Source organism: Zootermopsis nevadensis, unplaced genomic scaffold (assembly GCF_977971745.1).
Source record: "Zootermopsis nevadensis isolate Lab colony 2312 unplaced genomic scaffold, Znev_1.0 Znev_ptg000029l, whole genome shotgun sequence".
NCBI lineage: Eukaryota > Metazoa > Arthropoda > Insecta > Blattodea > Termopsidae > Zootermopsis > Zootermopsis nevadensis.
The window spans coordinates 2,071,812-2,087,295 of NW_028259161.1; the positions used below are offsets into that span (position 1 = coordinate 2,071,812).

The 15,484-nt window shown below is 41.3% G+C and overlaps 1 protein-coding gene across 14 annotated transcripts in view; it reads right to left on the reverse strand.

The window, feature by feature from the left end:
* The window catches only part of LOC110827345 (multiple PDZ domain protein), a 162,909-nt gene that overhangs the window by 71,438 nt on the left and 75,987 nt on the right, over window positions 1-15,484 (reverse strand). For 12 of the 14 annotated variants that reach the window (XR_015537646.1, XR_015537645.1, XR_015537647.1 and 9 more), the window contains 2 exons: window positions 12,853-12,978; window positions 9,932-10,047 (listed from right to left, as the gene is read on the reverse strand). Coding sequence is in view for 10 of the 14 variants with exons in the window: in XM_087358115.1 (XP_087214241.1) it covers window positions 9,932-10,047; window positions 12,853-12,978 (242 nt within the window). In the remaining 4 variants the exon portion in view is untranslated. Of the gene's footprint in view, window positions 1-7,546; window positions 7,633-9,931; window positions 10,048-12,852; window positions 12,979-15,484 lie in introns of those variants that run through there. The other 2 variants (XM_087358121.1, XM_087358125.1) reach the window with 2 other exon arrangements.

Below are 15,484 nucleotides of genomic sequence, written 5' to 3' on the forward strand. Positions count from 1 at the left end.
CTCTTCCTATTTATTTATGGTTCACTTACAACTCTGTCAGCAGCTCATACTATGCAGTGCTGAATGGGATGAACAAAGAATAATGAACTGGAAAGGATAGAGAAGGCAGTGGCCTAAGTTAAGGTACTACCCTGGCATTTGCTGAGATTTGAACCTGGGAAATCCAAAACACAAAGGAGTGCTAATCAATCAGATTCAATAGCCATTCTGTCTTCACTACTACATCTTTATCTCAAACAATTCTAATGCAGGTAACAGCAGTGTACATCAATGGCCCAGTGACTGCAGGACTGCGTGGTGGCAGTTACACGTTAATACTACTAGGGTGACGCAAAATCAATATTCACAAGACAAAATCAGGCAGTGGCATGACAAACAAGTTCTACCATAACAGGCAACTTTCTGTTGAAAAATGCTATGTTCAGCTGTGTCAACACATAACAGCACCACAGATTTTGGGAAGAAAAGGGGGGGGGGGGATTCTCAAGTTCAGATTTACTTCTGTTCAAAACAAACAGCCTGGAATACCACTTTGTACGGAAGACAATTTTACACAAACCTCAACGAATACTGTGGAACTGAAACATGTTTCAGGCAAATATTGTAGCCACTAATAAGTTGAATATGAACTGGACAAATGTTACAGTCCCTGGCAGGATTTCTTCCCTTGCCATGGCTTTAAGGCTCATCCACCTTCCTATCCAGTGGATACTAGGGGTTCCTTCTTCATTGCTGAACTTGCAGGGGCATGAGAGTGAAGCCTTTTGTCACATCTTCACCTCATGCCAGGATTAAGAGTGCATTGTTGCCTCCATGCCCCTATACACCCTCCCGGAAACGTGCATATGCCCCAGGGACAATTTTTATCAACAAATGAATACGTGTGACCAAAGACGCTTGATGCTGACGCCATGTCCCATCTTTCAAATGGCAAAATCGGGAATAGAGCGTTATTGCTTTCTCTTTTTCCTTATTTGCTGGAAGACTTACGTTCTATTCCAGTTTGACTTCTTTTGTTCCTGTGTACACACCTGCAATCGATCGCGGCTTACGACGAGCATGCGCGCTTCCAACCCGGCACGAAGTGTGTCGCCCACAAGATCGCTTTTCATCCGTACCGATTTATGGGACACCTTGTGCCTCACCCGGAAACAGGCCAAGTCACATACAGTACAACGCATAATAAAACAGTGACGATGCAGGTAACTTCGTGACCTCAGAGTGCGGCGTCTTCTTGCTCAGTCAGTCACAAAACTCTCTGCCTTTATTGTACCCGAAGCTTCATCAGGTCATCACCGCGCTCACAAACGCCAACCAGTGCACCCCCCCCCCCCCCCCCGACACCACGAGCAACGACAAACAACTCCCAATATTCATTTTCAATTTTATTGTCCTCCTATCTACGTCTGGGATTCCTGAATGGTCTACTCCCGTAAGGCCTTCCAACCAAAATTTTACTTGCATTTCTCAGTTGCTGACTTAATTACCCTGGCAATATGCGGTTATGAATGCGATAAACGTTGCCACAAGTCCCTCCCACTAGGCGCTCTTCATGGCGTGGTACTTTGAAATGAAACTGTCCTGAATCGACTGGATGTCGTAGCGATGCACAGAATGTTTCCTCATTCCGTGCCCTACATAAACTCACACATGTTCCAGCCGTTCTATTTTGATTATGAGATGCACGAGTCGAGCCGCGTATGTACTTGCAGACAAATAAAACTGCGAAACAAAAGTATTCAGTTGACGCAACACTCGTCTCCATGGAAACACAAAGCTAGCTCTAATGAATTCTTCTCGGGCTACCAGCCGTGTAAGGTGGTTTAATGGATGAAACACCACCTTACACGGCTGGTCGCCGTGAAAGCGATATCATCCGCATTCACGGCTATCAACCCGACTTTAAACTTTAATCTTTAGTTTGACATTACAACTATTTTCACCACATCATTCTTTATGGCACACAGGACGACAGTTCAGGACAGGTCACACGGACTGAGCCAAATCTCATTCTCCTCCAGGCATCTGGCCAGACCTCCCATCGCAAAGCCACACGTACAGAGCGGGATTCAAACCTGATATCCCAGACAGCGATCGAACGGTCCAATCGTGACTGGATGATGGAAACATGTCAGCTTCGTTGCTCAGGGTACGAAAATAAAATTTAAAACGAAATGGTATAAATAGTACAGATGTTAAAAAGAACCTTGAAAAAACTCAAGAGGACGGCAGTGACGTGTTCTTTCATTTCATACGGACGAGGCGTATGAAGGATGACACAAAACAGCAGAATAAGGGGGACTGTCCCTGAAATGCGAATACTCAGAATCGGCTTACCGTCGCTGAACCGGGACACCGAGGACAGAAGGCTGAACCGACCTGGTCACAGTACTGGCGAAGAGAAAAATTTCAGTCTTCGCAACCCAAAGCTACGAATGGGGTAACAAGAGATGCATAAAGAATTCGGGTTGCGAAACCTTGGGATGCGGCTACTTGGAAAACTAAAGAGACATAAAAGTAATCTCACGTAAAACAGAGTGGGAAACATCTCAAGATCGTGCCCTGGTGATTCGGTATTAGCATGGCGGTGAGACGGTTGGTTCACTGAGTGAGCCGAAAGACCGAACTCACAGTTCACACAACACGATGCGAGATGTGGGCCATGCAGTCATTACCTTCCGTCAGATCAATGGGATCGATGCACAGTGGCGAATAATTTATGTCACAGCGCATTGTCAATCGTAACACGCTCCTGCAGACTGAGATCGTCTTTACAAGGTTCCTCAGAGTGCTCCAGGATCGTCACGAGCGAAATGTTACTACGGAATGATGGCCAGCAGAAGAAACTGCGACCAGATAAGGGACAGCGGGAAAGAAAAAGAATCCTCCCATGCGTTCCTGAGCGATACACAAAATCAGCAGTAACCAGATTTAAGATGCAAGCAAATCGCGGGATTTCTTTCTTTGGACATACTACGAATACTCGCAGCAGGGTATCCAAATGTTTGTTCCACGCTCAAATACCAACTCTTCATAAATTTGTAACTTAGACATTAAAACAAACTGTGGACTGAACGACTGATCTCTATTCAACAACACCTGAAATACGCAGTTCTACTTACTTCAAGATATACCTTGTGTAGTAGGGCCCACTTCAAGTTTCACTTTAACGCGTCTTAAAACACTAATAACACCGGTTACAGTTTACGATATCGCGTCCGAATTAACTATTAATTGCGCCATTTCGGCATACCTTTAAATAATGTAGTCATTGCGAATAACCGATTAACAGCTTCTCAAGTAAATAAAGGATGTTTGTTCGGCTGGAGAAGATAGGAACATTATTCAACCCTTGCACGACGTCTATCGAGCTGAGGAACACGGACACCCGTCGCAAGCACTGTAACGGCTTGCGATAAGACAAAATGAATACGTCAGCGTTGAAGTGGCAAGTTTTCCCCGAAGTTCTGAGTTTGGCACTCTTCCCGAGGAAATGCACATGGTCCAGAGCGCTCTCACTCCCCACAAAGCCTGAAGCCGCCACTCACTTGTAGTACAAACCTGCGCGAAATGGGCTGATAGGATAACATGCCCATCCGACCTAACCTAAATCGGTACGAAAAAATGCCACCATACTTCTCGCCACGGAGGCATTTAAAAGAAAACAGTCAAACCTCCACACAATATTAGCCCCGGCACTAGATGGAGGCGACCGGTCAAATTCACGACTCAGCTAGATTTACCCCCAGCGCGCACTGCAAAGGTACGACAGAATCTAGGGAAGTTTGGGTGTGTTAATGAAAAGACACATACCTTAACCTGGAGGAAACCAATCCTTGGTCACCCAAAAAGAGTGAATTAACTTTCCCTCGGTTTCCCGAAATCGACCGGTCAAAGTGTCTGTGTCACCCTGCACTTCGTAGAACCTTCCGTATCGATCGAGATGCCATGCTAGTTCAGGTAGGCAATGCTGTGGGTTTCCTCAGTCCCTCTGCCTCTACAATACAGGGCAGGATGTTGCCGCGGCAACGCTCTACACTTATATCAGGTGGGTAACTGGTCAGAATACCGGTGCCCGGGCTACCAGCTATTCTGACCGAAGGCCAACTACCATTTAGGATGCCGAAACGTAAATGGGGAGAAAATATTACTATGATAAAGTATACAAGGCATGAAACCTCAATTCATCTAGCTTAGGATAGGGTCCAGTAATGGGTTCTTGTGAAAACTGCGGTCATCCTTCGAATTATATAAAAGGCAGGGAACGTCTTGAGTAGCGGGAAGACCATCAGCTTCCCAAAGACTCGGTTCCTTGGAGCTAACGTCTTCACTTCCTCCGCGTAAATTTAGTTCCTTCAAAGAGGCAAAAACCGACCCCTACCAAACCCGTACAACCTCACCGCTGCCATTTTACATCTCATGAGGCGCTATATAGATTCACCGAATAACCTACTCCAAACTTTTCAGCAGATTCTTACCGGCTCAGAATCTGAGGCAATTCAGAGCCTGTAAGAACTAGTCGGGCCTCTTTAACGACGGCGTACTAACTACTTCAGTCGAATAGCTCGACAGACGTTGATCGAGAAAACTGTGGCTGATTTTCTCATCATACCAGAGAAAAACCACGAAGTCGACAGACACCGTACATAATAAGTGGCGAAATTACATCCTTCAGTAACTGACAGTTTCCAACCAAAATTGTCCCACAAACGAAATTCCAGCGGCCGAATCAAGGCGGTATAACCATTGCACCCGGTGTGAGGAAACGTCATGACAGAGTCCACTCCGATATCACACTTACGTCAGGATTAGTCTGTTTCTTAGTGTCCCTGGGATAGAGCGGCCAGCATGAAGGCGACCTCACCTCCACCCAGTGCCAGAACAATGCGTGGAGCTTTACATCCAAACCTTGTGCTCAGGAACAGAAACTGCTCTATTATCACGTAACCCTTTCCATATCACACGACACATCGCATTTAAAGGCACGGGGCCTTTTGAACGTATTTATCTGGCATTTAAGTTCAGTGAAAGACTCTCCCCACCTCCAGCAGTTTGCGGCTTTCCCGTAAGGGGAACTGCACGCTACCCTGGAAATGCCGAAACGTAAGCAAACCAGGCCGCAGAGGGTTACATTTACCGTCCAAGGAAATCTCATTACACATCAAATTTTGTGGTACGGCGTCAACAACACTTTGATCGATCAAATGCCATCATATTCAAAGAAACTATTAATTATTCATGCACTCGCGAGTATCTCAATCTTGACGCATACATTTACATTAATTAGGTGGCGCTTACATTGTGTTACCTCGTCACAGGGTGGCTGGATCTCACAAGGAACCCACCGAACTCTACAACTTTATTCGAAATGTTTTTAAATACCATGCATATTTAAGTGAATACAATGATAGCTCATTCCTAATCTCCGACAGTAGCGTGAATAGATCTGCATCTACAAAGCAGAGGAAATGTCTCTTTTCCAGTTGCTGAAAACTAAAATAAATATTTATAACTTCATCAGTTAACCGTTCGTTTTTCTGACAATCACAACAAACCCATAAATACACCGCGGGCAACGTGCTGAGTTAGTCATTGTTAAACCAGGTTGTACATACGGATAATCGGGCTCTAAATGGTTAGGTTTACTCAAATCTAGAAAAACGTATCGCGATTCGGTATCTTACAGCAATCATCCACAATTTGAATATCACGTTGTACGAACAGTAACCAGAAGTTAAACAAAGACGTCTTGAAGTTCAACCTACTTCAAGCAGACTGACGTCAGCAAGATACCAACAAGAAATGGGCCGAAGTTTCAAATGTTCAGCTGCAGAACTAAATGAGCACCAACATCGTAAAGGACGCTCTTAGAAGACGCTGATGGACTACTTACAGCGACAACGTTCGAGTCCCAAGCACTTCAGATCTCAAGAAGCAGCGCCAGCAGTTTCAAAGAACGCCTCTTTTGTTTCAGAAGCAACGAAAGTAGGAGGGTACAGACGCAGACAGGAAGGTCATTTAACGACATTGTTTCATCTACTGGTATCGAACTACAAATGCTGCGGGAAGCTAACAAGAGGCAACAGCTTTAGTCCAACCGTTTGACGAGATGTGAAGTACGCCTATATGAACGTAAACGCCTTTCGCTGTAACCTAACGTCGTCTAGCAGCCTGACTGCAAATGTGAAATCAATTCTGGAGAAAAGTAACTCCATTCAATTTGGTATTCAGATCCACAATACATCCAACAAGTTCAATTTTTGTCGAAAATGGATAATGCGGACTACTTTACACACAGGTCTTTACTGATTCACAGGTATTACAGGATGCAGCAAGTAATGAGACAAACAGTTTATGTGAAATGCATTTCCTTAGCACAGAGTGCGCCATAAGTAGTCTATGCGTACATACAAACTGACTATCAGCGCTTTTAACAAATTACACGGAACAAAACCTTGAATATGCCCATTCTGCAATTCAAGACTCACAACTAACGCCATGGAGCAGGGTCCTTCCTGATAAACTAAGAGTACACTCAGCTATCCAAGAAATTCTCAGCCTTTTATAAAACCAGAAGGTTCACTATCGTAGTCACAAAATCCCGCTGAGCCTGGCGAATCCAATCCATACCCAACCGCTCTTTTCTCTTCGTTTGAATAACTTCAAACAAAATGCTGAATCCGTTTCTTCCCCCACGCGCGTCTCCATAACAACTCTTCACTTGGCAAGTGTCTCTACATACAGCTACGAATATAAACACCAAATTAAACGACACTACTTTACAGCGTTATTACGGCCCACTGGACTCTGCCACAAGCCTTTTTAATTAACTTCATGTCTTTATAACAGATTTTCCTAACATTAATTCTCATCTATGCTTAGATCTCCAAGTGCCATCACATCAGGCTCTCCAACCAAAATACTAAATACAGATCGGCATTTCCTCGTGCACTTGGCATGTCCCTCCACCTTGCCTACCTACATATAAGGATTAACCAATATTATAAGGGTGGCCAAACCGACTAGGCATGTAGCGCGGATAGATGAGAAATATATACAATTTTTTTGTACAAAACGTGAATGCAAGGGACCGCTTGGGGATCGAGGCGCAGTTAGGAGAAAAAGCGTGAAGACAACGCTTGGATTCAAGTGACTCGGGGCAGGGACCCATGCGGGCATCTGTGCCGCTCCGACTTCATTAAGAGCAGGAAATACCCGGCTTTTGGAAGAAGACCCTGTACCACGAAGTTCCGTTCCTTCGGACGATGAGCCCAGCTCACGCAATGATCAACACACGACTGCTCCATCGAGCGGGTCTAGTCTCTTAGGCTTTCCTCAGCCCCTCCAAGCGACTGCTCTACCAACCACGACCATCACTCCTAATCTGCGCAGTCGATACAGTGTCGTAAAATAACCGAAGAACTACCGTTCACGTGGCAGTATCTCTGAAATGAAGCTGATATTAGAGGTTTTCGCGAAAACTGCCCGTTCTACGGCGCTCTGTGTTTCTTCGCTTATTTCACGACACCTGGCTTCGAAGGCCCACCTTTAGTCGGGGTCGAGGCGGTTGCTCGGGGCCCTGATGCACCTGCTCCTGCATGCTGTCCGCTCCGGCGTTAGACCCGCACTGAGGGGCGACTGGTCCCGACAGAGCGTGCGCGGCAAGACGAGGCGAGGCGCGTTGCAACTGTTGCGTCAAGCCTAAATCAATCCTCGGGCTTCGTAGGCGATATTAGTCGATGACAGAGCCCAAAACGAACGGCCGAGTACTCTAAATCGCCCAATACGATGCTCGAAATGCGAGACATCAGCGTTCGCAAATACATAAATTTGCTGAGTGACCACGCATATGCATTTCGGCGAAACACCGGAATTCAGGCACAAGGCAAGTCTGTACGTGTACTCAACGAGGACGAAAGTAAAACTGCACCGGCGAAAACATCCGAGGCCCGCAACACGACCGTTGATACTAATGTTTTATTTTCTTCTTCATTCAGTTAGCACACGCTCTTTCACAAAGCGAACATTTTTGTAGAAGTTCATGTATGGTAGTCCATTATTATTAAATGGAATTCAATAACATTTAATACTGGGGATGTCTACATGAAAGGGTACCTGAATATAAATTTTGTTCCACATTGCTTTAATATAATCACTAACTTACGTAATGCTGATCTCTTCTTGCTAGTCACCGGAAGAATGTAAAAAATACATGATGTTTACACTGAAGTATTAGTATTCTGGGAGCACAATTGTCTGTGCAAGAGGTTACCATTCAATCACCATGAAAACACACCCAGGGTCCTATACTATTCAGTGATTTATTAGGGAAGAGAAAACAGATCCTCCTGTCCCAGCTGCGCCCGAATTTTAACGACACTACACTGCCTCACTCTTCATCTATATTTAAATAATCACAGAATCAAGCCTATTATTAGCCTTAGGCTGCAGAACCCAAAGGTTCAAACTGTTAATACCAAAATATGCCATTCAACACAATAATGGGTCAGTTCCATCTACCTCCTACACTCTGAGATCCAATTTAATGTTATCTGTCCACCTTCTCCTTCCAAGAACACACAAAGTTACAGTGTTGTTCTTCTGGGTCATAACACCATATAGACTTAAGGGTAGATATCAACGTTATTACATTCTTAATATATAGATCATTCTCAAATCCAATTAAGACACATGGCATGACAAAGCAAATGAAGATGACTCTAACCAGCTCGTTTTCCCCACTTCTCCTCCTGAACATAATTATATGAATCCACTGCTTACTCCATCATGTATCATCAAGGAATCAAAGCATCATACTTAGTCCTGTTGCTGTGTCAGAAACTTTCACAATTACAGACAATTCATTTCTTATTATAAACCTTATTGCACAAAGGAAAAAAGAGGCAATTTCCTTCACCATTCTAATCCAGAGTTTGGCTTTTTTGCTATGAAAGTCCAGTAAATGAAATTACAGCAGCAACTTTGAAGGTAATAAACAAAATAAAACTATAATAAAAAGATAGCTATCTGGTGTCAGAAAATGATAAAAGCAAAAGCTATAACTTATAACTGAGTACCGTAAATATGTCCGAGTTCATTTGTGCTTACGCCAAACATAATGCTGCCAAATGATTAACACTATGTATTCAAAATAAAACAAAAACCGTGAAAACAAGATGTTTTAAATCTGAACATGCATACTGTAGCAAGAAATTAACAACACTCCATTCAGATCACCAAGGTCACCTTCAAAGTACTTTCCTTCTGACTTCAGACACACATCATCTTAAAAATTAGATTATCCCAATTAAACAACCTCTGTGTGAAGGTGCATGACCTTAACTTCAAATGTCAGGCCAAAGAATCATGACCAGGCTTGTAACTGAGCTGCCATAAATGTTTCAGAACTTGAACGTAGGATGTCTGAGCGTTAATTTAACAGATAAACTCTCAAATAGACAAAATGCTTGACACATAAAAGGATTAGTGCAATCCTGTCCTCCAATTCTCACATGAGCATCTTACCTGGACAAATCTACACAGAGTGTGGGTCATACAGGAAGGCCCAGATCTCAAAATGGTTACATTTTCATGCAAATTCCTTCTGTTCTCAGCTTTTGGCAAAGAAGCAAAACACTCCTTAAATAAAATGATACTAATGTAAAGAATCAAGGGATCATTTTACAGAGATATTTTGTATTAAAAGTTGCACTGAGGAAAACTTACCACAAAAAAATGTTCACCTGGCACTGACCCACAGTGAAATGTGTCACATAGTTCTTGCCTGTATGACATTGGTACATTTGACACAAAGCTTAAAAACAGCATCAGCTGGAAATGAAAGGGGCCATTTCTCTTTTTCTCTTACATAAACAACGTTAAAATACCCAAATGCCATGTCTACAGAAACAAAAAAAGATTATTCACTCACCGCCCCGCTATGCCAGCATTCTGGACCTCCTGCACAAAGATCCCAAGCTCTCCTTTCTCTTCACTGCGCAGGCCAACTACACTGAAACCCAGACTGCTTCCTTCCGGCTTGAACAGCTGAAACATGACAACCCCACACACTCAATGTGAAATCAAATCACCTCTACCTCCAAAACAGCCATTTTGTCAAAGTACATGTATCTTCATTGTATGGAACAAAAATTAGGACAAATGTAACAAACCAACAATACATGACACTGAAATTTAACAATATCTACCTAACTTCCTACTGGAAGGTTACAAGGGGTTGTTTATCATGCTCAAGTATGTCTAGAGTTACATGTCAACAGCTACCTGTGTCTTCATGGTGTGATGCTCAGGAAAAATTCAATTTCAATTTTTCCTTTGCCATGTTCTCTGTTGTAATACAACTGGCTGTCAGATTCAAAACGTTCCCCATAACGTTTTTATGATACATCCCCAACAACTATAACAATAAATCCCAAATTGTTTAGGCTACTTTTGAACTATCAGTTAAAAGTTTTCTGTAAAATGCTATCTGTTTATCTAATTGTAATGCACAACACATACAGAATATGCTGAGATGAAAAGCTACAATGTGAACAGTATGAACATATTCAGCCGGATACTGAAAAGATTAAAATTCACTTGCCCAGTCATCTGAAAGGTCTGCACAAACTCTCATGCAAAACTACATGCCCAGCCCATCATCACGGCAACAGCACATCTCAGTTACTCACAACATGCATAAGAATGTAGTCCCATTACACTGTGAAACTGAAATCCCTAGTTTGCTGTGTTGCAGCTTGCTTATTCAAAGTAAACCACTGAATTTACGCACAAAGAGTAAAAATAAAAATGTGACCGAGAATGGAAAAAACTGTTAAGTTAGAGATAAAATGTGGCATTGAAGAGACCCCAACATCATCAAACTTTACAGCTGAAAACACCAAACAATATATTCATGTTCTAATTATGCACATATTATTAATATAATCAAAGCTGGTCTGTTGAGATGGAGTGAGCACATTAGATTAGTATTTAGTAAGCAGCAGGACAAAACTGAAATTCTGGGGAGGAAATCAGCAAATGGCACATTCGAAGGTACTACTGTACAGGGACAAGGAATAATATATGGACACAACTCAGGGTAACCAATCTCTGTGGCAAGGTTCATAATCACACACGTTCAAACACTATACGATAGGAATGCTAAGCTTCTGCTGGACAGTGATACAAGACTAGGAAATTTAATGCTTCAGTTCTTGTAGTTATGTGACTGTTCTTGAACTCTAAGGAACCTCAGCAGTGTTTGATATATCAACCACTGATGATAAAACATGTATGTATATTGACTACAGAACCTTTATGTTATTACTATTAAAGCTTATTTTTATGTCAGAAGAAAGTTGGCTTCAAAGTTTTCATGGCAATTGGTGCAATGAAATATTCTCAAGAAATAAGGCATTTAGTATGAATAAGAGTTTACCACCACCACCACTAAAAAAGCCTGTCCTGGGTCGCCTACTTGTAAAATATTCAGCCAGATATTCCCTCTGGCTATGCAAGAATACAAATACACTGCAATGATGTCACCTCAGTGTGCAGGAAGAACATGCAACCTCAAGTACATGCCTCATAGCAGCGGGGCATTCAGAAAGTAATGAGACACAAGCACTGCACTGTAGTAACACTTAAAAGTAGAAAATTCTTTTTGCCTTTGTGCAGTAGGCAACTGACCACAAAGCCCTCCTCTTGCTCTTCGTATTGCAGGTTCGTAATTCCATGCTGTTTGAGATCGCTCATTTTCACTCATTCCATCAACATGGACATTCCCACAAATATTTTCATTTGGTAACAAGTTTTTTATGCTCTCGCTGTTAATTTAAGTAAATAAAAATTTTACTGTAAGTTACCTGTTGTTTCTGAATGATACCTTGCCCAACAACATAAAATAAATGTGTTACAATGATTCCTTTTCATTTATGTTCCATGCACTTCCTTTCTCATTACTTCTATAAACAAATATTTCTTGACACATACAAGAAAACAGAGAAGAGTCATGCGAATGTTAATAGCTGATTCAACATCATGATAAAAGCACCCAACACTTAGCAATGTTGACAGGTTTGACAGACCACACCTGTTAATGAAATATATCAAGATTGGTATAGAAATTATCTTGTGTCACAGTACATGTCCCAACTGCAAGTTGAAAGCACAGATCAACCACGTTCAAGGTCCTATGACCGATCCACCACATCAGGCTTTGTGGGTCTTCTCTTTACACCTTGAGAAGAAGTAAAAGTAATATGGTTGTCATTTTGCTGACCAAATAACACTGTGCTGGTGTTTTCTTATTTCTATCACAGCAGTAACTCTGTGACTGATGTGTTCAGGAAATGACTCTTCAACAAAGCATGAAAAGACATACAATAAACAGCTTAAGAGTAACATTTTCCAAGGATAGTGTGTACTCACAATACAATTGAATAAAAACAATACAGGAATGCCAAATAACATGGTTGGAACATACCAGTCAAATAAAAGTTACAGGCACATTCCCCAAACAAAACTAGATTAATTTTAATGCTTCTATGATTATGTTTTAAAAAAGAATCTTAAGAACTGTTTGTGAAGCCAAAATAGGCAAACAGTCTAATTAAAGATGATACAGGTGGCCAAATACCAGGCACAAAAGAACCAATTTTGTTACTTTCCAAATGCCCACCATAATTCTACGAGTGAAGATGTCACATACAGCCAAAGCAATTTAGTCCAATCAACCACACAATTATAAGGTAGCCTTTAAAACCACAACCATTTCAAAGAAGTGTGACATGTAACAAATAAAGCTGTGTCCAGCTAGTATTGGCCATTTGCAATGGGAATTCTGCCTACCTGTACAGTGAGAACTTCACGGCCTCGTGAGGATGCCTTGATGGCTTTCTGGAACTCTATTGCATAAGTCGGAGTTGTTATAGGGGGCAGAGCCACGTCCTCGGGGGCCAAACTGGGACTAGTGATCTGATAAAATGCAATCACACCATCTGCCTAATCACTAACCTAGCAGCTGAAACCAAACATGGAAGGAGAATCATACAGATGCTGTATGATTCACCTTGGGTGCAATATCAGATATTTTACAGGGTTCTGAAGGTTCATAAACAAACGTACTCACATACTTCACCCTTCTTTAAATTTAGTATACTTAGACTCATCTATGAATTCACTGGCCTATCCCACCAAGAACATATTTTTGTATCTAAGAGATAAGTTCAAACAAATTGAAATATTTCTATTTTCTTAACATGTCACCAACTGTTCCCTCTCAGCACCTAGTGAGGCAATTTACCACCTGTGGACAACAGACAAACCATTAATAAAGGTCTGACATGTAACTTCCACCCTTCCTCAGCTTACCAAAAAAAAACTTGTCCTAATTAAGACTCCAACTATGGCTACTTAAAATTCAAATTAAATACTTTCATAATTTTTACCATATAAATAATACCTCATGAATTTGTTCACTAGTAATTACAACATGTTTAATGATCACACTAAGCTATATAAGTGTTATTCATATTAACTGTAAAGTAAAACAGTATAGCTCCTTCTCATTCTTGACCTTGGCACTAGATGCGGGTGAGTGGTCAGCATCATGCCCCGGCTGTGCTTTACCCCCAGGAAAGGACCCCGGTACCCACTGGAGAAGAGGCTGGGTGGGCCCCAGAGCTGGTCTGGACACAGAGGCTAGAGGAAAAATCCTCTGCCCCTGTTGGGGATCAAAACCCAGTCATCCAGCCTGTACTGACTGAGCTATCCCGGCTCCCTTATATTAACCGCAACTCAAAGGTTCATTACTGAGTTCACAAGAACCCACCCTTAAACAGTCCTGAGCCAGGTGAATTCAGTCCAGTTCATAACCTATTTCTCTCCTATCCACCCCTCCATGATAATACATTAAGTATTATAAATTAAAAACTATCATTGTTATTAGCCATATTTTATGTTAAAAATACTGAAGTACAAACTGCCGACATGCATCAAAGCAGACATATATATGAAGCATCCAATACGCACAGTACTTAATATCCTTAACAGTTTTGTGCCGATTTGAGAAGGCTAATAAAAGTCTCTGTTTAGGTGGTAAACTCTTACGCCAATTTTGGAACAAAGAAAAAAAACCATTTACAGGGACCATAAAGAACCCACATTTGCTAAAACAACCACTTCAAAACCAGTAAAAACACTGATTAAAGACAGATGCCTCCAGAACCCTGCACAACAGTTGGGATACATTTGTTGACCAACACCAATGACCTGTGCAGATCAGGGATGCACAAAAGGCTTGACAATAATTGGCAAAGCTTATGAGTAACGTGTACATCCTACTGAATGATCAATGGGCATGATACATTCAAAACTATTTCAAGCAAATGCTCCTTTGTCATCTTGGACAATTTCTTTGAACTGGTGGCAGCTAACTGCTGCTGGTTCTTAGATCAATTCTTCTACTTAGCATCACATTATAAACAAAAAGCAACTTTGATTTTTATTTCCCTTTATCAAGCACACAATTTCTGTTGAATGTTAATACTGTTTTGCACAGCAGGTTAAGTAATCTATGCCTATGTTTCTACTCATTATATAACAACCTGGAAATAAAAGAGATTTCTGAAAGAAAAAAATTTCATATTCACCCATTCATAAACATTAATTTTTATATTCCAATGCGGATATGACATCTGTCCTACATCAATATCACACAAAAACATTGATTTTCATGTTATAAACAAAAGACAATTATTTAGGCTGTGTAATGTGAGCAAGATAGGTACTAGTCCTTGAAAAACCCAATGCTGCTTTATCAATACATGGATCAGAAAATGTTGAAAACCACAGATTTAGGAGCTCATCTTTCTTAATAAAAACAGTGGTGAGGACAAAACATGGCCAACAATTTTGACAGTATAATATTCTCACAATGAGATATCAACACATGTAAGTGTTTTAGTTGATCCTTCTGCATAAGCATGCTTCACACAGGGATACCACAATATCGAAACAATCAGAGTAAAAAGTCTTTTCTAAACAAAGAATGAATGAAAAATAGTATAAAGTAGAGAAAAGTGTGCTGATCCCCCCCCAATAAAGCCACCCCAATGATATATGCCACCAAATATTATTGAGTAAAATAAAAGACAGGCTGAGTTAGTTTCATTAATCATCTGGTTGTATTTATAGGCATAATTGATGTAAAAATATAAGAACATATGAGATTTGAGGGATTCATGGCAGTGAAAATTGTGTTTGTTTGTTTTGGGAAGTAAATTCTTTTTTGTTGATATTTTTGTATAACTTTTGCTCTTTTATATAGGATTCCTCTGCTTTTGGTTCATTTGTGGTTGCCTAGAGCTCATGTTGTGGATTCTAGTCTTCTGGATTGTGTCACAATTTAGTCTTCATATGATTACTGCTCACAAGTTACATATACAGCTTCACATCCCAGATGATCACAATCCACATTACA